The sequence below is a fragment of the Accipiter gentilis genome, chromosome 23, assembly GCF_929443795.1.
Source record: "Accipiter gentilis chromosome 23, bAccGen1.1, whole genome shotgun sequence".
NCBI lineage: Eukaryota > Metazoa > Chordata > Aves > Accipitriformes > Accipitridae > Astur > Astur gentilis.
Window position 1 is genome coordinate 14,023,131 of NC_064902.1, and position 24,727 is coordinate 14,047,857.

At 51.3% G+C, this 24,727-nt stretch overlaps 2 protein-coding genes across 5 annotated transcripts in view; both read left to right on the plus strand.

The window, feature by feature from the left end:
* Positions 1-9,745, plus strand: part of PLXNB1 (plexin B1) — an 83,891-nt gene extending 74,146 nt beyond the window's left edge. For all 4 annotated transcript variants that reach the window (XM_049827176.1, XM_049827178.1, XM_049827177.1 and 1 more), the window contains 9 exons: positions 363-466; positions 1,137-1,221; positions 1,943-2,109; positions 3,117-3,277; positions 3,523-3,670; positions 4,384-4,448; positions 4,539-4,614; positions 5,003-5,077; positions 5,635-9,745. In XM_049827176.1, the coding sequence (XP_049683133.1) occupies positions 363-466; positions 1,137-1,221; positions 1,943-2,109; positions 3,117-3,277; positions 3,523-3,670; positions 4,384-4,448; positions 4,539-4,614; positions 5,003-5,077; positions 5,635-5,739 (986 nt within the window). In that variant the 3' untranslated portion in view covers positions 5,740-9,745. The remainder of the gene's footprint in view (positions 1-362; positions 467-1,136; positions 1,222-1,942; positions 2,110-3,116; positions 3,278-3,522; positions 3,671-4,383; positions 4,449-4,538; positions 4,615-5,002; positions 5,078-5,634) is intronic.
* Positions 6,015-24,169, plus strand: LOC126049924 (SRSF protein kinase 3-like). The gene is made up of 16 exons (XM_049827055.1): positions 6,015-6,101; positions 10,454-10,467; positions 10,773-10,949; positions 11,404-11,556; positions 13,411-13,537; positions 14,030-14,096; positions 14,274-14,382; positions 14,888-14,975; positions 17,309-17,396; positions 17,637-17,743; positions 19,926-20,088; positions 21,304-21,389; positions 21,839-21,946; positions 22,386-22,455; positions 22,537-22,629; positions 23,911-24,169. Exons 1-16 carry the CDS (start codon positions 6,015-6,017, stop codon positions 24,096-24,098), a joined length of 1,725 nt encoding a protein of 574 aa, XP_049683012.1. The 3' UTR covers positions 24,099-24,169.
* The last annotated feature ends 558 nt before the right edge of the window (positions 24,170-24,727 follow it).

A 24,727-nucleotide genomic window follows, 5' to 3' on the forward strand; every position in this document is an offset into this window, starting at 1 on the left:
GACATTTATAGATGAGCAGGTACTGGGGGAATAGTAGCTAATAAGGACTATGGGTGCATATTTGTGGTTTGAATCACCTGCTTGAAGAGTCACAATCTGACAGAATTTGTAGGAATTTGATGAGTAGAACCTGGGAAGCCATGAGTGCACCTGTCCCTGTGCTCAGAGAGACTGTCCTGTGACTGCAGGACTCAGCATTGTTACAGGCACTTGCTCAGGTTATGTTGTCTGTGAAATAGCATGGGTAAAGGTTGAGTATCAGTGGGTGTGTAACAAGGTCAACCAGGTTGAAGCACAGCAGACTTCAGAGATGCCTCAAATTAACAGTTTATCTTTTCATTTTCACTGTTTAATGGCTGTAGAGTGGAGATCAGGGCTGGCAGGTCATCTGATACTGTCTGATGAGGATGTGACATCTGTTGTTCAAGGAACTTGGAAACGCCTGAACACTCTTCAGCATTACAAGGTCAGAAGTCAGTCTACCGTTGCCTTGTCTCTCCTCTCATCTTCTGCACTCTGTTATGTTCTATCTGTGGCTCTGGCTCCTGGTGGATCACTGTCAAATGGTTGGAGCTTTCTTGCAGCAGCATATTCAAATTAAGTCAGTGCCATGGCCTGTACTCTTACTTCAACAAGCATAGTTCCCTCCTTAAACTGTACCTGAGATGTGGGCAGATGTAGAGCTTGGAAGGAGAAGCACAAGTTCATGCCTGGTAGCTGTTGCAATGAAGGCGATGCTGCTGGATCTGTTAATGTTCCAGTCCAAATCAGTTAGTAGGTGATGGCACACTTATCTGTGAAGTAGCTTCTAAGAATGGAAAGAGGGGTTTTTTAACTACCTTGCACCAATGTGTAAGATCTTGCACCAATATGTCATACCTTGCTGCAACATGTTCTGTGAATGACCTCGGTTCCTGAGTATTACCATCTTCATTGTACTTTGCACATTAGTTTTTTAATTGGTACAAACAAGATTCTCCCACCGTCAGGAAAGAGAGTGATGGTGCCCCAAAATCTCTCTTTCTGTCCCTATTTCTAGTAACAGTATAGTCTGTTTTGGTCTACAAGCACTTGCCTGTTGTGCTGATGAGAAACATGCTGTTTGTTCTGAATGGTGATTTTTTGCTTGTGTGCAGGTGCCTGATGGAGCAACAGTAGCACTGGTCCCACGCCTGACCAAGCACATCCACAGAGAGAATCAGGATTACATCCCAGGAGAGAGTGAGTCTGATATCATGTTCTCATAAAATGATTTTATAGGACTTGCCAGTTAGTGGGACAAGTCTCTTGCCATAGCCCCAGCTCTATGCTGCTAGAGAAGGCTGATACATAATTTGGATCCTCATAGGACAGTCAGGAAAATGAAAGCTTGAGCAGGTGAGATGAAATGCAGAAGAGTGTAAAAGCAGAGGAAAAGCCAGGCTGGGCATGAAAATGCAGGATAAGCACAATTCTCTAGTTCTGACTCTAGGGCTGAGCGCAGTCTGCAACTTATAGGAATCTTAATACCCTCAGGTGCTGAGGGTAGTGATGGGGATGCCAGGCAGTTACCTTACTGCTGGGCAGAGCGAACAGCTCCATGGATACTCTGGTGGTGTGAGGGACAATAGCCACAGGGTGCAGCTTAACAGGTTCAAACTGGATGTGGAAAAGAACCTTCTTCAGCAGAAGGGTGATGCAGCCCTGGAACAGACCACTGGACTAGTGGGGGATCTCTGTCTGGGGAAGTTTCCAAGACCTTGAAGGGTTTGGGTGGACAAAGGCAACCTGCTGTAGTGCTGGAAAGAGTTGTACTCTGCGCAGAAGGCTGGATAGAGGCCTCCAGAGGTTCATTCCTATTTGTGTTTCTATCATACTTGAAATCTTGCTTCCTTGGGGGTCACCTGGCCAAGCTGTACTGTGAGAGAACTGACACTCATCTGTAAACAATTGCTTGTTTTAGAAACACCAATGCTGGAGGATGCAGATGAAGGTGGGATCAAACTTTGGCACCTGGTAAAACCAACAGAAGAGCCAGAGCTTCCTAAACATCGGCGTGGGAGCTTAAGAGATCGGGAGCGAGCCAAGGCAATTCCAGAGATCTATCTGACACGTCTACTCTCAATGAAGGTGAGAAGAAGCACAGATTTTGTTGTCTTGCCTTCCTTCATATCCCCCAGCAGATTGCAGGGTTGTGTATGAAGATGCCCTTTGCCTGGGTTGATGCATGTGCTGGTTCCTTCTCCTCTGATCCCACCACTGCAGTGTCAAACTTCTACTAATGGGTTAAGTTTTGCAGAGCCTCTAGGAGAGTGAGAAGTGGTTTTATTCCTGTGTCCACCCCATGTCTGTCTTTGTGTGACCACAGAAAAAAGCAGGTACCCTGTGCTTTGCAGCAGAGTTTCTTTGGCAGCAGCATCCGCTGGGCTGCCGTGTCTGCTCACGTTCCACCTCACCCAGGGCCGAGAAGATAGGACTGACGTATCTGCTGCAAGTTACTTGCTGCAGCAAGATGATGCTAATAGTACACAGCAGCCATGTACAGATTCAGCTGCAGTCATAAATCAGGCATAGTGCCTGCTCACATTCTCCTTTTTACTTTATTCCAGTGTCATTGTTAAAAAATTGACCTGGGAACTTGTCCCTCTGCTCTGTTAAGAAAGGATCAGCTTTTGGCATCCAGGTTGCCCAGCAATCCCCTGCTTGCAGTAGTACTGTTCCTCAAGGGACAGCCCAGGCACATTTTCTGAACTTCCTCTTGCTGCTTGTTCCAGTCTGGCTGAATATAGCTGCTGGCAGCCAGCAGTCTTCCTCCACTAGGCAGTCTCTACGGTTCAGTGCCATTCCATCGAGCTGCAAGCTCTCTCTCCAGTAGCAATCCCCTTTACCTGCAGTGGCTCTGAGTACGTCTGACTCCTCTCTGTGTTTTGCTTTGTTCGTGAGCTTCTCGCTGGCCTCTGTTCCAGAAACTGCTGGGGCTTCCTTTCTCCTTTGCTGCTCCCTGCAGTGGAGGGGAGGTAGCTGTGGACTGCTGAGGGGAGTTTGCTGAGCAGAAGGGGGTAACCTCTCATCTCCCTGAAGCCTGGGCTCTCCACTCTCCTCTGCCTGTGCTGACTGTCCTGCTTGGTTCTTCACAGGGCACTCTACAGAAGTTTGTGGATGACCTGTTCCAGGTGATCCTCAGTACCAACCGCCCTGTCCCACTGGCAGTCAAATACTTCTTTGACCTGTTGGATGAGCAGGCAATACACTATGGGATCGCAGACCCTGAGACCATCCATATCTGGAAGACAAACAGGTATGGTGTTCCTGTGGGCCCTGGAGGAGGCACTGCTAAGCTGTCTCGAACTGGTCACTTGCAAAGTGACAGCCACCTTTGTCTACTGAGGAGGAGCAAGATGGAGTGCAAAGCAGAAAAGCATGGTGTGAGAAGCTATTTTTGCTGGGAGGGCAGAGCTGGGAGATGCAGTAATGTGCAGAAGACCTTTCATGACTAGCTCCTACCTTTGCTGATACCCTGTTGTGCTTCTGTCTTCTCTGCAGCCTGCCCTTGCGGTTCTGGATCAACATCATCAAGAATCCCCAGTTTGTTTTTGATGTGCAGACATCAGATAATGTAGATGCCGTGCTCCTGGTCATTGCGCAGACCTTCATGGACTCCTGTACGATAGCTGACCATAAGTTAGGGCGGGTAAGTACAGAGGGAGAAGGGAGCATGGTTGGCACAGATAGTTGAGCAGTGTTGCCCCAAGAAGGCAATAATGTTTATGTAGCACCACTGGGACAGCAGGCCAGGCCCATCCTCACTCCCATGCACCACCGGAGAGTGATGGGAACTCCTAGGAAGAGAGGAGGGAGGACCTGATTTCGTTTAGCATACGGAAGAATTTGTTGAGGGGTGCTCTTTATTCACAGCTTATAGCTACCTGGGGGACAGAGCTAAACTCTAGCTGGCTGTGGCAGACAGTGTAAGTCACAGGATGCATCGTGGGAGATTCAGGTTGGCCATTAGAAAAACTTTTTACCACTACTACTCACCCTGTGCTGAGGGTGGAACAGTCCTGCACAGGTCACCAGAGATGGGATGGGTGGATCTCTGGAGGGTTTCAGAAATCAGCTACGCAAATCCACAGCCAATGTGATCTCTCACTGGTGATCACCCAGGTCCAAGTGAAAGGCTGGACTAGGGATCCCAGAGGTCCCTTCACCAACACATCTCATGGTTCCTCAGACTGCATTACTAGAAGGGAGCCTGGTATTTGAAGTGCCTCTCCAGGCAGAGGACAAAAATTCCTGATCCTGAATGAATGACAGAAAATAGTGGTGATGGTGCTACCTGCTAAGGTTAGTCCACAGCATGATGAAGGAGCTTTTTGTAATCAATTCTGGTTTTGGATGTTCAAGGACTCTCCGATCAATAAGCTGCTCTATGCCCGGGACATTCCTCGCTACAAGCAGATGGTGGAAAGGTAAGCAATGAATATGAGGAGTTATAGTTTAAGCAGTAAGAGGGAGACTAGGAGGAACAATACACTAATTGCCTGTATACCACTGTGTAGGTATTATGCGGACATTCGTCAAACCATCTCTGCCAGTGACCAGGAGATGAACTCTGCCCTGGCTGAGCTATCACGGGTAAATAAAATTGTTACAGAAGTCACCCTGGCCCCTCACCTGTGCATCTAAGAGAAAGCTAGTAATGCAAAGATGAGCTATTCCAGCTGAGTGTGCAGTTCTGCTCAGACATACTGATGGCTCCCAGTGGCTGCTCTGCCTTTGTGGCACCACTGGGAGGGCAAGGGTCTGCCCAGCTAGCGCTGAAGAGAAAAGTGTAGTCAAGTATTTAGGGCAAGGATATATGTGATTTTATTTTTTTTTTTCCTTTGCTAGGAACTACTTGTGAATTCCCTTTCCTGTTGCTTTGTGCAACAGACACATTTCCTAATGAGTTGTGAGGGCACAGAATTTAGCAGAACAATCGTTAGGTGTCTCATGGTTTTGTCTAACTTCCTCTCTTATTCAGAATTACTCAGGTGACCTTAATTCCCTGGTGGCTCTACATGAATTGTACAAATACATCAATAAGTACTATGACCAGGTGAGTGTGTGTTTCCAGCAGGTATAAACATGTCCTCCTCCTTTTACCATCCAACCAAAAAAACCTCCAAAAATTAGTAACTGAGAGCAGCCAGACTATTACAATGCTGTGTATTGTTTCAATGGCATGCGTAACTTCCATGTCATAAGTTTGCTTTATTCTTATTAAAGAGGGAGGGAGGAAATCACAAAGAAGGATTTAGCTCTAACTTGGAGGCTGTTGGGATTTCACGTACCTTTCTTTTTCTTTTTTTGACTCTGGTATCCAAATGATCTACTTCAAAAATGAAATGCAGTTAGTTCAGATTCATTTACTAAAGATACCATTTTCAGATGAGAAGTTTAGCATTCTTTTTGCACTATGAAGTTTATGAGTTATTAGTACGAATCTAGAATACTTACTTTGTGCTTAATTTGAGATGAATTACTACATACCCACTCTAGACTTGAGCACCCTAGATTCCAGCTTGGGGATCTCCACTGTGCATGGAGTTGAGCTGGTTGACAGTGTTGTGTGCTGGAGAAGGCTGCCAGTGAGTGAGCTCTGTCTCGTTGCAGATCATTACTGCCTTGGAAGAAGACCCAACAGCACAGAAGATGCAGCTCGGATATAGACTCCAACAGATCGCAGCAGCTGTGGAGAATAAAGTCACAGATTTGTGACAGGCGTAGACAGACTGTTCTCCCCTGGCTGAATGGGGACAGTGCTTGTCCCAGCTACATGCAGGGTGTCCTGCTGCAATTGGAACCAGACTCTCCAAGGAACCCGTGGGTGACATGAACAGGGATGGCCAAGGCAGTACGAAGTACAAGCGTCCTTGCATCTCAGAGAATATTTTTTTACAGTTTCTTCTTTTTAAAAGCAAAACAAAACAAAGCAAAAACTTTGGTTTTCCTCTGGCAGACTGTCAGGAGGACTACTCAGCTCGTTCCTACGGATGTTACGTGAATGTGCCAAGTTTCCAAACAACGTTGAACAGCCAGGTGACAACGCTGACCACCATGTCTGTGGAGTCCTCGGCCTTGTACGGACGGCCTTGCCAGTGCTGGGAGACTCCCCTGCTGCAGCGCTTACTTCAGCAGGGACGCAGGAAGCTTTCCACAGGCCGACAGCTGTGCCAACCTCTGTCCCCAGCTAGCGAGCACTCCTGCAGTATCCCACCCGAGAAACTTCCTCGCAGCAATGTCCCCACTGGTTCTGGGCATTGGATGTAGAAAGGAGAGTGTGCGATGGCAAATGTCTCTTGCTCCCCAGTGTTGTGGTCTCTGACAGCTCATGTGTGACACCTGCTTGGATGTAATGTGCTCACCAGCATGTGTGCTTCCCCAGGGGCCTACTGTAAATGGACAGCACTCCCCACCCTTTCCCTCAGGACAAATTCAGCGTGTGAGAGTCGCTGCCTGGCTCGCCTCAGTCTCCACTGATCCACCTTGGGATCAGTCTTCCTGGTTCCTTGTGGTCAGCGGTTGCCCTGCTCTTTGGAAAAGCACAACCAATGCCTTGTGCCACTTCCCTTTCCTCTGGTGTCTAGCTGTTCTGCTGCTCTGAACTGGACTTGTAAATACCCTCAGAAAGTTAATGTATTTAAATGCTAAAGGAGAATGTTTAATTTTGTGGCTTTGAGACAAAGCTTTTCTTGGAGAAGTATCTCTGTGCACTTCTACTGACAAACGTCTGTCAGCACTGGAGCAAAGTTTTCTCCACTGCTTTGTCTGCAGGGATAACTTGTAGATGTCTCTGTCGTAACAGCAGCTTGCTTTTCCCCGCAGCTCAGTTCAAGGCTTAGCTGTGTGCTCATCTGTTAGGCTTGCCTTACACCTTACTCACAGTTTCACTTCCCAGACTCTCCTGTTGTGGCACATAGAAGGGTTATTTGGTGAGCTGTGAACTCGAGGAAGCCATGAAGCACAACTGTGGTGTTCCCAAGGAGCGTCGGGTGTCCTGCGAATGGGAATGATTCATGTGAGGAAGGAGAGGCTGGAGCAGGCACAAGCGCAGTTCGTTGCCAGCTGTCACTGGGCAGCTCCCTTGCTGCTCCCTCCTCAGTTCCCGCGCCGTGTGAACAGAGTACTCTGCCCTTCTGGGAGTAAATTCCTATATATAAGGGTGCCCTACTTGTTCTCATCCCCTGCTGCTAATTCCACGCTGATGTCCTGCGTGCCTGGGGCAGGTAGACAGGTCTGACTCCTCTGTCGCTTTCCCGAGGTGGTGACTGTGCAGGCCAGGAGGGACCAGAGCTGAAACAGGGCAGGATCATGTCCCTACCTCTCTTTACATTGCATATAGCAGTAATTCCAGGCCTATCAGATCAGCCCTGTGGCTTTGTGTGTGCTGCGCAGTTGCAAATCTGTTCTCTGAGCAATATAACAACAAGCTAATGCTGGCCTCTCGCCCTAAAAAGCTCTCTCCTGTGACCCTCTCTCAGCAGTATTCCCGGGTACTCTGTGTGCCCAGAGTATGGCCAACATCCCTGTGCCATCTCCTGCTCCTGTCCTGTACAGAGCACCAGGCAAGCTGGCTGGCTGCTGCCAGGCAGACAGGGGGGACAGAATTCACCTCTCTTTCCCCAGGTGGGCACCAGTTTGGGTCTCACTCCTACCTGACCACCCATTTCCATGAATCTTGTGGGAACTTAGCATCTCTGAAACCTCTGTCTTGATCAAATCTGATTAAACCAGCTCAAAAAAAGGTGAGTGGAGGAAAGGACTGGCAGATGGGAAAAAGCAGATACAATGCATGTTAGTAAAGCCCTTTCCCTTACGTGATTCCTCGGTTTGAGGCAGATGCAGGTATAGTGGCAGAGTAGCCTTGTCCCCTTGTGTGTCGACGGATGGACTTTCTGCCCCAGACAGCAAGGTGTAGTTTGTGGCCTCTCCAACTTGCTGAGTGTCTGCCAGGAGCCACAGGCTTTCTGCTGGATTTACGGCTCTGCAGACTGTTAACGTCTGCCCCTGTTTCTGCAGAATAATCTCTGCGCTTTCCCAGAACAGGGTGGCTTGGGGCTTAATTCTGAACCCACCTCACACTGGCAAAGGGAGGAGGACTTGGTGGCTCTCCTGGAACTGTAGGGACAGGAGTCCAGGTGTCTCTGCTGAGAGCGCAGCCTCTGCCAACGTGGCTGACTTAGGCTGTAGGGTGAGTGGGCTCCACATCCTCTTAGCTTCTCAGGAGTGCTCCTGGATGTTGGAAATGATCGGCTTTCTCCGAGTGTATCTGTGAAAGTCTGCTTTTATTAGAGCAATAATCAAGACTTAAAAATAGAGCTAAATGTAGGTGATTGACTTATTTAATGTCTTGAGCTTGTCCTTGCATAGCTGGACAGGAGGCACTGCCCAGCGCAGGTGCAGTGGGGCTGGAAAGCTGGTAGTGCCCATCTCTTCCCATCCGTCTGTCCCTGGTGTTCTAGGTACCGGCATCCTCCTCCCCTGCGGACACGCACTTGAAGGCCCCTCGCTGGGATCGACTTGGGTGTTCATCCATGGCCTCTCTTCTCACCGTCCGTGCCCCTCTCCTGTGGCAAAATCTGTTACTATGACAGGGTTCTGTTGCATTTAAATTTGCACAAAACAGGGTTTGTTATGAAATTCCCTATTGTGGGGAAGATTTATTTATTTATTTCTCATGATCCTTCCAAGTTTCTTCCAGTCCCTGCCTGATTCCATGACCAGCTTTTCAGGCACTCCGGAGATGGACTTTCCTTCTCAAGGATGGAGAATCCTCTCTGGATGTTCCTGTTTTCTTACAGGTAGCAAGTTCTGTGGGCACCAGCTGAGAGTGCCCTGCCACGGCAACCGTTCCCCTTTTGCAAGACCTAAGTGCAGCAAGGGGCTGTTGCTGCTTTAATCATATTCTTAGAAAGGTGATGTTCTTAAACAGCAGGCATTAAGATGTATTTAGTACCATGGTCAGAGAAAGAAACTTGCTTCCACTGTGGTCTGGATGAAACGCCGAGAACTGGTCAGTGTTAAGATAAATATCTGTTAGTGTTTTTGAATGTGTCTCCTGTTGGCACGGCTAAGAGCAGCTGGCACCCATGTGATGTAGATGTGAGAGTGCTTGCTTTCATCTGTCTGATGGCAAATTTAGACTGTACCTGGAAGCTTTTTCTTTTTTTTTTTTTTCTTTTGTAGAAATGATGGCAATTTTTATTTTTTTTTAATGAAAATAGAGGGTTCTCGGATGATGCTGCCTGGGTGGAATGCCATTTCTTTTTCAGGGTGTGCCCCGGTTGCAGCAAGCTGCTGCTTTTTTGGTGCCTTTCTTGTCGAGATGATTCTTTTGGTTTCTAGAACACCCAGTGCGTTTGGTCTAATAGTCTTTCTCCCAGTCCTTTGTCCTGGTGACTCTGCCCTCTCCTCCTTGCCTTGTGACTTGGTGTCTCTCTGTCTGTTATGGTATGGCCTGACCTGCATTTACGCCCTGCCACACCTTGAGTTCTGCTCAGAGCACCTGAGGTACTGTCTTTCTCAAATTGGAATTAATAATTAATATAAAAAGCTTGAAGAAAATCTGAATTTTGTTACATAGTGTAATAACTGTTTGTAGATACTGTTCTGAGATGTAGGAATCTATTGGTGATATAAGAGGTTTTGTCTGTAAATAATCAGTTTAGAGTCCAAATGATTTTAATAAAGAGAATTCTTACACAATAATTCAATAAATTTTAATATACAACCTGCGTGTCATACTTGTGTTGCACAATGATGCAATTGCCCAGACTCTATTCACCTCTTTTTTTTTTTCCTCCAAAGTGGAAACTGTGTACTCCTGAGCACCAGGAGCGTGGGCCTTTTCCCTCCTGTCCCCTCCACAGCCTGTGAGCAACCGCCTGCCTTTCTCAGAGCTAACCTTGTGCCACCTCTGACTGATGGCTCCTGCTTCGTGGTGCTTCTGCAGTTTCCAGAGCGCGAGTAGGGGCATCTCCCTTTGCAGATGTGTTTCAGCAGCTGGGACTGGGGCCCTGTGCCACCTTACCCCTCTGGTCATGATTTTTCACAGTGGGCGAGCGACGAAGGGGGGTGCTTAAGGTACAGTTTATGTTCCTTGCGTGAGGCAGGAACCAGTGACTCCTAAATTAGCAAAACAACTTCACCTAATGGCACAGTTCTTCCCAGACATAAAGCTGGCTCCCGGCCCCTCTCTCCTGTCTTTCCCTCCGCCCCCCCCCCCCCCCCCCCCCTTCCTTTTGGATACAGTCTGCTGCTTCCCCCCCCCATCGATGTAACGTCACTGCTTTAGTCCCTCCTTTCCCTCCCTGCGTGTGTTCTTGCTGGCCTTTTAGGGGTTTTACAAATCACTCGTCCCCCGGGTGCTGCCCCAGCGCTGGCTCAGCCCCCAGCCCGCTGCAGCCTCTGCCCCCTCCCTTGTTATTTTTAGTGCGGGGAAGGCAGGTGAGAGGAGAAGGGGCACAGGCGAGGGGAGAGCCGCTGCGGGAGGCCCCGACCGCGGTTTGGCAGCCGGGATCTGCGGCAGAGCTCCCGCTGGGCAGCCTTAACCCTTTGCTTCGGGGCTGGGCCTTGGTCTCTGCAGGCTGGGAGAGGAAACCCGAGCTCCGCACCACCAGGGCCCCAGCGAGGGGGAGACAGGGCATGCCCAGCTCTGCTGCGAGGCGGCAGCAGGGGAAAAAAAATGTGATTTTTTTTTTTTTTTCCCCTCCTCCCCCCCCAAACTCTGTGTGTGGCCGTTTGCTCCTCAGTGGCGGGCCGGTGCTGGGATGCTGGGGTCCTGCCTCGGTGGGGCAGGGCTGCGGGGAGGAGGAGGAGGAGGAGGATGCTGTGGTGGTGGTTCTCCACGGGGGAAGCGTGGGCTCCGCGGTCCCCGGCACCACGCCGCGACTGGGTTCGGGGGGGGGGGGGCGTGCGGGGTGCCTCAGGTCGGGCAGCGCGGCACACGGCGGCGTTCGGGGAGCCTGTCCCCTCTGCCGGGCACAGGCTGGGGGTGGCTGTGCGGGGCAGGAGATGGTGGTGCCACCGCAGCGAGGCCGGGCCGTGAGTCCTGCCGGGACGCTGGTGGGAGCAGTGGAAGTGCCGGGCAGCCCCACCGTTTCTGGGGCTGGGGGTAGCGGAGCAGAGGGGAAGGATTTCTCTGTTTCCATCTCGGCAGAGCTGTGAATTTTCCTCTATAAATAGTTGCTGTGGAGACTGCGGAGCTGCAGCAGCAGGCTGACAGACCTGCTGCCAGGGAAGCTGGGGCAGGCGGGGAGAGGCCAGCAGTAAAGTGAATCCACCGCAGCTGTCCTAGCTCTCCCGCTATCCCGAAGGCGAGGTTGTTCCAGAAGCTGTGCTGTGATCTGATACCCTGCCCCGTTCCTCACCACGTCCATCCAGCGATGCAGAAGATTTTGGTCTGCTCAAGGACACCCCTCCTGGGCAGCGCAGACTAAAAGGAGAGCGGGACCAGCTGGTATCTCACTTTGGGGAGCTCCGCGACGAGCCAGATGACAAACGGAGCAGCGTGCCCTGCCTGCAAGCTGCTGCACGGTAAGTCTGCGCAGGGTCCCCGGGGCTCGGAGCCCCGCACGCCGACGGGGCTTCTTTTACGCCGCGTGTTGCGACTTGCAGGGGTGCTGCGCTCGGCGAGGGTTTGCCAGGTTCCTGCAGAAGATGAAGGTGTGTATCGCTCTGGAGAGCTCTGCGACTCCAGAGGTCCGGGCGTTATAAGGCGTGACTGGTGGTGGGCAGCTCCTTACGCCGTTCCGTGCAGGTCAGGTGGAGTTGTCCAGGCCAGAGGCGAAACAGCGCTCCCGGCCCACGGCTCTCGCAGACCAGGCAGCACCAGTATGTTTTGGGGGTGAAGTTCTCTGACTTGGTCCAGGCCTGCCACAAGCCAGTAGGTTCTGCACAACGTAGCTTTGAATGACAAGCAAAATAACAGTTGTTTTTAAAGTAAAGACGCCAAGCGATGAAAGACTTTAAAGCGTTGAACGTCCTTTATCACAAAGCTTAGAAAAGTGCATTTCGCTCTTCTATACTAAGTTGCATAGCAACGCTCCTCATCCTTTGCTATTGCATCCATCTACCTAGGGTGGATGGAGGTAAAGTCTCGCATGCCTAAGGACAGCCTTGCCTCACCTCTACAGCAAGAAGGATACCAGGGCCCCGTGAGCTGCCCAAAAGCTCCATCAGCTCTAGTACTAGGATGCATTTTACACTCTGAGTCTGTCTTTGGGTCCTACTTTCCCACCGAAGTCTCCTGTTACCATAACAGTCCACCTAGGCAAGATGCTGTTGAACTCCCATCTCCACACGCTCTTGAGTTTTCCTTTGGCAGGTGAGTTGTGAGTGACATAATAAAACGTTTAAGGCTGTTGCCCAGCTCTCAGGTCAGCCCCTGCTGTCCTAATGATGTGAGTGACAGGGGCTTGGGTAGATTCTGCTGGTGCAGGAGCTTGCGAGGTTACTGGTATGCTCGGTCTGTGCACAAAGAAAATGTTTATTTCACCTCTGCTTCGTAGCTAACATGTTAGTAAGTATTTACCAAAAAGAGTGGCCATACAGACATGCAGCATCCTGGAGGTTTATGCCTAAGAGAGACTGATTCTGAACAGGGTAAATGCTACAGTTAGAGATGTAAAAATATAAGGAGGGGGAGAGATTTTGAGCTCCTTTCAGACTGCTGTATGGGCTTGGGTGAACAGAGCAATGTCAGCTCTGGCAATTCAGATTGTCCCTCACGGGATCAGAGTCTCAAGCCCAGTCTGACCTTTAATTAGAACCGTGCTGGGAGCTTGCTAGGCGCCCAAAGGCAGGCTGCATCTATGGCTGCTGTGCTGGGAGAGGAGCATCAGCATGTGGAAGGAAACTTTAGTCTTTTGAAGAAGTCACCTCTCTGTCTCAGCACCTGGAAGATGTTACTGTCCCAGAACAACTCCCCGTCACATGGCTCCCACTGCCACCACCACCGCCGCCAGCCCACTGCAACTATTTCTGAAAATCCTCTGGTGCAAACGAGCTCTTAGCTTTAGCGACCTGATTTGGAGGATTTAAAGGTCAATATTTCTACCCGTGCTAATGGTCTACTGGGATTATCATCACCTGTCACGAGCTCTGGCGACGTGCGTTAACCTGAAGCTTCAGCCGTACAGCAAGTGACATTTCCAAATTATGAAAGGCTGGGTTGGGAGTACCCCAGCTACGGCAGCTTACATCTCTATTTCCATTAGCAGCATGGGCTCTGGGCTGCTATTTCAGGTGACCGGTGCTGAAGCCAATTCTACACCGGTGCTGCGGGGCAGGGGGACAGCAGTTGCATCAGTCTGTCTGCGCTGTCTCGGTGTTTGTACCTTGGGCTGTCATAGTAACAAACCCCGGGAGCAGTCTCCCTCTCCTTCACAGCCTCTCGCTAGGGCATCGCAGGATGGTCAGTGATAAACCCGTGCTCTGGCACCGGGGCTGGACTGCGGACAGATGTGCAGCGCTGCAGTCTCTAAAATGCAGGTTCTGCTTCGCACCCATCTGGAGCGTGAGGCTCCTCCTGCCAGCAAAAGCCCAGACGTGTCACCCCTCAGCCAGGACGGGGATGGGGAGTGGGTGCTTTCCCCGGCTGCGGCCACAGGAGGGGATCCCACAGTCCCCGCTAAGCCCCTGAAAATCCACAGTGGGCACAGGGAAACCTGAAACTCCCACCTGCCCTGGCCTGGCCCGCGCACTGCCAGGATCCCTGCCCGGCCGCAGCTTGCCAGCTTTCCTCTTCTGAACTCTTAAAATAATCCCTGCCTCTGCGAAGTGCCAAAAGCATTTGTAACAGCCTGGCTCCAGGGGCTGATGAAGTGGATGGCAAGGAAGGGGGCGAGGGGACAGCAGGGGTAGAAGAGGGAATCAATGCACGCAGCATGCAGCAGAGGTACGGCTGCCCGGCAGCTCTCCAATTCTCTTTAAAGGAGTAAAATACTGAAGATCGCACCGCCTGCATCCCACAACCCGGTTCCCCACTGCCTCCGTCCCCTCGTGCCAGGATCTGCTGCGCGGCTGGGCCATGGAAGAGCGGGTGCAGCAGGAGGTGCTGGCAGCCCAGCACACAGGTCAGTCCTCGGGCATGCAGCTCTAGAGCCGAGATCGTGCCAGGCTCTTCCCAGGCCAGAGGAGGCCACCAGGACGTGTCTGGCCGTTCCTCTGGGAGGACGGCTGTCCTCAGCTGCTCTTTCAGTCTAAGAGCATTTAGAGATGTCAGTAATGTTTCTTGGCGATGGTCCCCACAGGAGGCCACCACCCCGTGCGGGAAGGAGAGGTGTTCAACACGCGATACCAGGCTCTGTGCAAGCTGGGCAGCGGCGCCTTTGCCAACGTCTGGCTGTGCCAGGACACGAGGTGAGGGGCTAACGGCCTTTCGGAGAGGTGGGAACGGGGGGCTGATCTCCTGGGCAGGACCGGCCCCTCTCGCAGACGCAGCAGAGCGCAGCTGCCTGCCTGGGAGCATATTGGCATCCCCCCGAGCGCAGGGCAAACCTGCCAGCGAGACTGGTGGGGTGCGATGGGCAGAGCTGGTCTCCAGAAACCAAAGAAAGTAAAAGAGGTGGGATCAGCCCTTGCTCTGCCTTTGCTCTTCTCGTTTAGACCTTGCAGTATCTATGCTCTGCCTCTTTCTCTCCAGTTCCTTGCTGGTCCCTGGGGCAGCTGTGCTGCCAGATGCTGGCAGCATCGCCAGGAGGGATGCCCACGGGCCTGGCGTGCTGCAGACCAAGGACAAGGCTGCTTGCAGGAGAGCAGCACCCTCCCTGGGGAACCCAGGGCTGGGAGACTGGGAGAAGGGGAGGTGCTGCTGGTTAGGGCCACGCTGGCGTGCATTGGCTGGCAGCTGTGATTCGTTTCCCAGGAGGAAGAAACACGTAGCTGTGAAGGTCCTGAAAAGCAGGGAAGGCTTTGCTGAGGCTGCCCAGGACGAGGTCGCTCTCCTCCGCTGTGTATGTATATTCTGGGGTTCTGCGCTTTGCTCTGCGGCCATGGTCACTGAGTTCAGGTCTGAGTACCAGCCTCGTCATCCCTTCTGCCTCCAGGTCTCAGCCTGAGGAGGTAGGTGGGGAACAGGAAAAAAAACCAAAAAGGGAATTCATAGAAATCACCCTGGCTTAGCACTGGCCTCTAAAACAGGCACCTTCTCCTTCCTCCTGTCATACTGGGACATACTGGCTGTGTCCCGCTTGCCCTGTCAGCCTGTCTGCTTCAGCCGAGACCAAAATCCAGCAAGTAGGAGGAACGTGCAGAAGGATAAGGCAGATAATCAACAGAAAAAGGTGGTAATGTTCATAAGCAGGAGATCGGAGCGTGTCCACTGTATTTGTGTCATTCCCAGCTCAGAGGACATTGCTCTATCACAACACTGATACTGAAGTAAAAGGAAATATCTGGGGAAAAAAAAGCAGGATGTAGCAAAAATATAATAAAAGATAAGTCAGAAAAAGTCCAAAAGCTTCCTCCTGCCTGTGCTAATGGATGTGGTAATTAGGTGCCTGTATCTGGGTCTCAGCTAGTTGCCTTTGAAGATGGCTTGACCTGCTAGTTCTAGAAAGCTCGTGGTTACAATTCTGAGAGTTTGCCTAAATGCAAAGTTACATCAGCTTTAGATGAGTAAAAGCCATTAAATTTTGCATTTCAAATTACTCTGAGGCCTTTCTCGTACAGGTTTGAGAAAGGTTTAGTTCACACCTGTAAATCTGTAGGGCTTATCCAAAGCGACATGAGCCAGACTCGGTGATGCAAGAGGAAGCATCAAGTGGCACTAATTTAATGTAATCAGAGGGCTGCTTTTTCTGCATATCAGCACAATCCTCATACAGACTGAGCCGAGCCTTACCCTTGATTTATTACTAATTCTCTCTGAAAGACACGCCTTCCCATTCAGCAGAATACAGCTGGTTCCCAGGGCTGTTCCCACCAGCACAGGGTGGTCAGGGCCGGCAGAGCTGCCAGGAGAGGCAGTCTGGTCTCCCGTGTTTCCACGGCTGCTCGCCAATGTCGTGCCAGCACAAACCTCCTGGCACTCATGCAGGCGGATCTGGCATCTGCACAACATGCCGAACCAAAATCCCAACAGTTACGGCTGTGAAGAGAAAAAACAAAGGATGAATTGCTGTACCAGGATCAGTGCTCTGGGAGAGCAAACTCCTGATACACCTTGCTGTGCAGGCGTACGGTGCTGGTGCCAGAGCCGGGCGTACCGTAGCACCCGTGCTTGGGCAGACCAGGGGTTCAGCCAGCCCAGCACCCTGGGCCAGCAGCAGATATCCAGATGGGTGTAAGGACAAGCTAAGCTTAGGGTGCTGCTCCCACTGAATGCTCCCCTGGCCCACAGCAGTTTCCAGCTGGAGATTTCCTGGGCCACAGGTAATGTCTCTGTGGGCAGTAATTCTCAGTGGATTTACCTCCAGGAGACCTGCCCGGCTTTCTGGTGAGCCCATGCGGGCTTCAGCCCCCACGGCCCCCTGTGACAAGAACTGCTCCCAATTACCCATGCACTCTGTGAAGAACCATCTCCTCTGCTTTGCTTTTGAACTTCCCAAGTGCTAGGTCTGATGCCCCCTGGTTCTTGTATGAAAGATCTGTGTGCACCCCCTCCGCCAGCACTCTGTATCTTATAGATCTCTGCAGTACTTGCCCATAGCCAAACTTTCTTTAGCCCGAAGAAGCCTACTTCACTGGGTTCCTTCAGATATGGAAGCTGCTCTCTACCCCGGTAGGACAGGTAGCTGAAGACAACCACAAGGTCTCTGCCTCTCTGCAACCCCTTGCGAGAAACTCCTAAGGGAAGGTGTGGGGTTTTAAAAGGTGGTGTTCCAGCCTGCTACTCGCAGCCGGGGAGGGCTCTGAGGACAAGGAGCAGAGGCTGCAGAAGGGCAAAAGAAATGGACAGCCCTTGCTGCTAGGAGCTGTGGTCTTGGGGGAATCCCTTTCCAGCACAAGCAGGAGCACTTTCTGGGCCTGCATGGGATAGAATAAGCAGTGGGAAGTGTGCTAGACGGGATCGGTCTGAGTTACTCAAACACGGTTCCAGTTATTCAGGTCATGGTCAGAGTCCCAGCCGGTCAAGAGCTAGACAACATACAGAAACTCATTCCTTGGTAACAGACTCTGCTTGTGTGTTTGGAGCCTTGTTTTCCTGATGCTGTTTTCATGGGATTTGTCATGAAGTGCCAAATCCTGGAAGAGAAAGTCTGTAGAACAGGATAAAACAGGTGCAAGATGTCCTTGTGCGCTTATGTGTCTCTAATTGCAGCTTTCTTGGAATCCTCCCCCTCAGGTGAGCAGTATGAAGAAGAAGGACCAGGCAGGAGAAAACATTGTCTGTTTGTTAGACGACTTCAGAATGATTGGAGAGAATGGCTTCCATATCCTTCTGCTGAGAGTGCTGCAGCTCTGGCTCAGCAAAGCCTGGGCTTGCCTGGCAGAGTCGCAGGATGGTGTAAAACCGAGCACTGTGCTCCCATGAGGATGAACAGGGCAGTAGCTGGAGCAGGGCACAGGGAGGTGGCTGGAGGGGGACAGGTTGGACAAGGCTGCTCTGGTTAAGGGCAAAAAGCTGATGGTAGCATCTTCTCTCTGTTAGTGAATCCCTGACTCTTTCCTACATGCCTGCTTGGTATTTGAGGCGCTGGGTCCTTCCCTGCGATGTCTGATGGGTAACTACGCAGCCCAGGGACTGCCTTTGCCTTTTGTGAAAAAATCTTTACAGCAGGTGAGAACGTAGCTGGAACTGGGTGAGGGCACCAAGGGACTGTTGGCTGGGAGACATGCCATAGTCTTCATCCTGGGGTCATCTGCCATGAACTCCATGACTGCATCTGCAAAGAAAGGGACAATATAGAGTGAAGGCCCAAGGCATTCATGTTTTTAAGGAAAACGGTAACTATTTCTTTTGGGTGTAAGGAGAGAAAACGTTAATTAAAACGCAGAGTGGGGAGCCATCACATTCCCATTGACACAGGGGTACTGTGCGCAACTGCCCAAGCCTGCAGTCTCATTGGGTTTGGGAAGGAGTCAGGGCCACCACCATAAAGCGTCAGCAGCCTGCAGACCTGCACCAAGGATTCAGAGTTGGCACTTGTGTTCCCATCATCTCGGTAATCATTGAATTCTCCAGCACTTCTGCTGCCATAGTTAACGCTTCTTGTGGGCAAAACGCGTATCTCTTCCCTCCTGCTGCCCTGAGAAGTCCCCTCTGGCAGCAACGCCAGACTGGTGGCATTCGCCTCGGCATCCAGCCATGGGTAGCACTGGCAAGTCCAGCGGCTTTCTGCATGGAACTACCAAAGGCTGCTCGAGGTCTCCCTCAGCGCTGATGTCTTTTCAGGGCTTTCTAAATTGCTGGTTTGGTTGGCTGGTCCTCCGCCCATGTTGAGGTTTTCCTGCTCAGAGCCACGTCTTCCTTCATCCCCTGTAAGGATGTGGTGTGCTGATCGAACAGATCATGAAAACTGAGTTTCTTATGCATTGGCTGGGAATAGCTAAGGAACGGGAAACCTGAGTGAGGCCTCAGAATGGTTAAAATTACATTTTGCCTCTCATGCCGAGATTTATCAGAAGTCTGCACACTTGCCAAGATGAAGATTTGCTATCCTGATTCCTGTGCCCTTCTAGGGACACTAAGAAAGAAAACCGCTTCCTCCTTCATCCTGTTTTCTGGAATAGCCTTTTCTTCCTCAGAATAGCCTCTTCTTCCTCTAAAGAAGCTCCACTAACACCTGAATAAGTTACACAAAAATGTAGTGGCATTAATTGCTGTGCCCCATTTCACACCCAAGCCTTTTGCTTGATCCATTCCCTTATCTGCTTTAATTGTAAAATCTTAGAATCTTTTTTCCTCCTTCGGATCAGCACTGGGGCAGTATTTACTTCTGATTCATTCCAGTTTAGCTATTTAAATCTTTCCCCGCGTTTCACAGTTACCATTTAAGGTTGGTATTTCCCTGGGGCTGGCATTCATCCCAGAATAGAATTTGATAATACAGAGAATATTTGCCAGCCCTTTATAACTGACCAGAGTGTTTAAAAAACAAATGTAACTCTCCCAGTAGCCTTTTTGCTGTTACTGATTTCTGATAGTGACAGTTTCTCTCTGGTAGGCGTTGTTTATCTCTCCGGTGTGACGGACCAGGCTCTCCCTGCTCCATCGTAAGCCGTTCTTTCCCGACGTGGCTCTCCTGCACTGCCCTTAAGCCCTCTCTACACGCACTCAATCGTGGTCTCTCCCTCCTCCTGTCTGGGTTATGCTGCACCCCCGTTTCTTTTCTGGTACGATGGGACGCCTTCCTGTGCCACGTCGCTCTATAACGGGCCCCCAACTTCCATTCGAATGATAGTCAGCAGGAAGGCATGGTGGTCTGCGCACAGTACAGCCATACAAACAGGAGTGTTTTTTCAGGAGAAAGTTCAGCTTTGTGATCGTAATGCCTCCTTGTAGCACTGTCCTCTTTCCGTCTCCCCCAGCTTGCCCGTCCATGCTGATATCCGTGGATTTTCACGCCGCCTTCTGCTGCGTGTCACCCCCACCTCCCCCAAACAGCCCCCTCCCCGCTGGGCTCCCCAGACCCCCTCTCGCTCGGCGTGCTGGGCACGTGGGACTCCGGCACCCGCTCCTCCTGCCGTGTCGTGCGATGAAACCCCTTGTGCCTGCTCCCACAGGGCCACCCCAACCAACGTCCCCGCTCTGCTGGCTGCACCTCCAGCTTAGCACTCGCCATACAGAAGCCATTTATTGCAGATAGTTATCATCGGTGCCCCCTTTCTTCAACGCCAGAACATCCACAACTTGCATACCCGCTGTGCCCGACCGCTCTGACAGCGCCGGCAGCTGCTGGGGCAGGGGAGGCGGTGGGGACCCTCGCGTTGCTGACGTGACTTGCTGCCTGTTCGCCCAGGTGCTGGCAGGGCTGCACTTTCTGCACAAGCGCTGCCGCATCATCCACGCGGACATCAAACCGGAGAACATCTTGCTGTACGGACCTGACAAAAGCCTCCAAAGGCTTCTGCCTGATATGGTCGACTGCGGCCAGAGAACAGATTTGGGGCTAAAAGGACCAGGTGAGCACTCCAAGGTTTTTTTAACAAGAAAAGGGACGTATTTGTTTATTGCCAGGAGGGAAACAGAGAGGCGGCAGGTACAGATACCTTAGGAAAGGTTCCCATCTCCTACAATGGCCAGTACAAAACAGTACGGCCAGCTTATGGTGCTGAGAGGCCTCTCCTATCTCTGCTTCATACAAAAATCAGGCTGAGCGGTTACAAGCTACTCAAGGCACCTACAGAAACGCGGTCTTGCGGGTAGGCTTGTGTGGAGGACAACTACAGATGACAGGCATCTGTTAACAGCCCCGCCACGACCTTGGAGCTCGTTCTTGCAGCTTTAGGTACAGGATAGTTCCTTTGTGTCTGGTGTTTTCAGCCACTGAAAGGTTTACATACAAAATGGCTTGATCAGAAAGCTGTATGACACTTCTGCTCTTTATTTCCCATATTTCTGAGCTTTGTGGGAGACTTGTATGTACTGCTAATCTTCAAGGCCTTTTGAGACATAATTTATTTGAAGAGAATGGTGTGAATATTGAATAAGACATAGGGCTGGAGAGTTTCTCGAGAGATCAGCTCATCTCCCAGCAATGAGACTCTTTATATTATCCTTGTGTGATATTCTCCCATAAGCATTTCTCCCATGATGGTGCTGTTTTGTCTCTCAAACTCTGGGGCAATCGGGGAATGCTAAATTAGTGACCGAGTCTTGCTTGGAGTGTAAAGGCACAATATTAGGCATAGACCAGCAGCTCACTGTACAGCAGTAAAGCAAAAATTACCCTTTTCTGGGATCATATGAAAATGTAACCTTTGCAGTGCTTGCCAAGCAGGCTGTGTCCAAGGTCTGTGACAGCCAGGATTGCTGAAGGCTAAGGAGGCATTACAGATGTTTTGTGTCTGACTAGTGCTGGTAGGATATGCTCTCCTCTGAGCCCACAGGAATTTAACCTGGGTGCAAGGGGAACCTTGCAGCAGGACAGGAGCACATGGTCACACCGCTCCACTCCAAGCTACTGTCCTCCCAAACATCCTCTTAGATTTTGACTGGATACTAGCTCTTCGTGTTTCCTCAAAAAACAGAGGTGGCATTTTATTGACAATAAAAGGCATTTTAGGACCTTTTAGGCTGAAAAACTTTAAAGGCAGGCATACATGCCTCTCCTGTGGCAAGTGATGCATACCTGTGGGTTTGGAAAGACCCGATTTCTCTCTGTCCTTTCCGTCTAGGAGGTGATCTTGGCAACGGATTGGAAGAATCCGATTTAATGAGCATAGAAGTGAAAATTGCAGATCTGGGCAGCGCGTGCTGGACAGTGAGTCTGCTCCAAGTCTCAGTCCCATGATGATGTGGGATCCTGTGTGCTTCTTTCCATCCCACCCTGCATGTCTGTCCTTTTACAGCTGAATAGCTATTTCAGCATGCTGAAGAGATGCCGATTTCGGGGGGGGTGTTATATTCAGTACTCGCAGCTCAGAGCTGGACACTGTACTCCTGCAGACACTGTCAACTTTGGACATTTCTTCAGCTTGCAGTTAGTCCCTACAGTTAGAAATTCAAAACTGTGTTCGGTGTGAATGTTGGGAGATGAATTTGCCCTGGTGTCAGCGAGGCCAAGAACATGCCTCCCATGCCCCGCGCAGAGTTTTGTACACGTATTCAGTTCTGCCCCCCAGCGTCCTCCTCACTGCGGGAAGCTTGTGACCACAAGCGTTGCCGTTACTTTTATGGACGCTAACCAAAGGGAGTTTGTTTCTGTTTCAGTACAAGCCTTTTTCCAAAGAGATACAGACCCAGCCATACCGTGCCCTGGAAGTGCTTCTTGGATTAGACTATGGCACTCCTGCAGATATCTGGAGCATGGGCTGCCTGGTAGGACTGGGGACAACGCTGTGCATGCATGGGAGGTGACTGACACAGGCCAGGGGCAGCACGTCCTTGGCACACACCAATAGACACCGCATGTAAAGCAAAACTTCCTTGCTGAGAAGGAAAAGGCTGTCTGCACTCATTCGGTTTGGATTGAAAGTATGCTGCTGCTGATAGAATTCACTCTTAGTTTAAGCTATAAGGCAATTCACACTCCATGTATGTTAACTCATAGGCTTGACTGAATTAGGCACATACTGCTTTTCATCCTGATGGAGCTAAAGGTGCTGTTTCACCATGGTACGGATCAAAGCAGTGTGAATATTTTCTGTATTTTAGGATCAGTTTTGTGTGATAGCAAGGGAAATTGGTACTATCAGAGCTAATGGGGAAGAAAAACTCCAAATCAGTTAGTGAATTAACAATGCTACTCCATTTCTAGGCATTTGAAATGGCAACTGGGGAGTGTCTATTTGATCCTCAACCTGGGAAGTATTTCTCCAGAGATGATGGTAGGACTCCATCAGCTTTATTCATTTCACTGACAGAAGTGTCACAACCTTTGCATCTAGATGCGTTTTCCCTCCATCTAGATCACGTTGCTCGTATTATTGAGCTCTTGGGAAGAATTCCTCCTCAAATTGCTTTCTCCTGGAACAAGTCAACAAAATTTTTCAGCAGGCCAGGTAAGAATTGGAGTAAGAAAGTTTACTCTAAAAATCACTGTGGAACTCTGACACACTCCCTGGTCAGCTCACACTGAAAACCCCCAAAAGTTATGTTACACAATGCAGGCTACAAGCAGGGACAGAAGACAAGCAAAGATTTCATAAAGAGCAATAACACTCCCCGCCCTGCCTACCTTTGCAATCCAGGAGTGTTCCGGGGATGAATGTAAATTCCTGAAAAACAGTCATAGCAAACACCCAACAGGGAAAACTTTTCCATTCTTTCTCCTTTGGATTTGGAGAGAACGGGAATACGGACAGGAAATAGCTACATGCCAGGAAGGCTGAAGAGTGCGTAACTGGCTAGATTTCACCCGTTCACTGGCAGAGAACAATGATGATCAGGAATGGGACACTCATATCCTTCCAACCTGGCTGCTATATTTAGCCTTCTGACCCAACTGTAACGTCTCATCTGTTTTATTCTCAATTCCTTTCCCTTTGACTCATTAGGCTTGAAAACCTTGTCTTTGACTTCAAGGCATCACATGACTCCATCCTTCTGCAATTTAGCCTATCATTCTCTTTCTCTGCTTTCACACTCACCAGCCACACAGCCTCAGCCTACCCACAATTCATTCAGTGTTGAGGGCTAGTCCCACGTTGTAGTTCAACAAGCACCTCCCTGCACATTTACATCCTTTGCTCACACTTACTCCTTCTGTGGTGCTCAAAAGAAACGAGTCAGAACTAGTTCTTGTTCTATATTCTTTCTCCCTGTGAACCAAACTGGCCTGACCACACATGCCTAACCTGAATCACTACATTTACACCAGGTACTCTTGGTGATGAGGACAGCTTCTCGGTCAGTAGCGGCACTCTTCTAGGTCCCACGGAGCTAGCAGACACAAAACGAATTAAACGTTAGCGACTTGTGAGCTATGGCACTGAAACGGCCCGATGCATTCTGGGTTGCATGTGGACAGGCAGGGGGAACAAGCAGCAATGGCGCTGCCATGGCTGTTCTGGGGGCACTTCATTCGCTCTCGGCACATTCTCATCTAAAAGCACTCAGCAACTGGAAGACTCCAAACACTCGCTTGGAGAGAGCTAGTGAGTCTGAGAAACACCCGAGAGCCAAACCTGCAAGGGGCAGTGGAGGCAAAGCTTTACAGAAAGGAAGATATGAAGGAAAGGATCCTTCAGGATGCTTTGGATGACTTGTAGGAGGCGAGGAGCGGTAGCCTCACAGTCTTGCAAGCCGTAACTGAGGTACTGTGCTTACGCTGTCTTTGCCAGGTGCTCTTCTGCGGATCTCCAGACTGTCCCCCCGCAGTCTCCACAGCATCCTGGCGGAGAGACACCACTGGACAAAACACGAGGTTACTCCCTTCACCAGCTTCCTCCTCCCCGCGCTGCAGTACGCGCCCGACCGCCGCGCCACAGCCGCCCAGTGCCTGCAGCACGCCTGGCTCAGCGCCCCGTGACCGGCCCCTCGCCCTGCGGGGGGACCGCCGCCCCTGCCCGGCAGCTCCCGCCAGGCACCCCCGCCACCTGCGCCGGAGCCGCCGCCGCCGCCCCTCCTCCTCCTCCTCCTCCTCCTCCCCCCGCCACCGCCCCGGAGCTCTGCGGGCCCCGCCGAGACGCTCCGGCCCCGCCGCAGCGGCCAGGCCCGCCCTCCCGGGGCGGGGGTGGCGGTGGGCGCTGCGCACAAACAAGATGGCGGCGGGGCCGGGACGCCCCTCAGGCGTCGGCGGCTCAGTCGGCCTCCCGCGGCGCGGCTGGCCCGCCGCCCCCGGTCCGCGGCAGGAGCCTCTTCCGAGCGGCCCCGGGAGCGGGGCGGTGGCTGCCGCCGCCCCCTCTGCGCAGCCTCCAGCTTTATGCGGCAGCTCCTCCCGCCTTCGGGCTCCGTTCGCCTTCCTTAAACGTCCCTTTAGCTCGTGTAGTCCGCACGCAGCGCTAATCGGAAGCAGTAATTAACGTCCGATGCTCTCCACGTCTGTCGGGCTGTTTCGGCAGCAGGGCAGGGGCAGGGAGACCCTTTCCGTGCCCGCCCGTTCGCTCGCCGGCAGCGGGCGGGACGGCCGGCCCGCGGGGCAGCCCGCCTTCCCCCGCC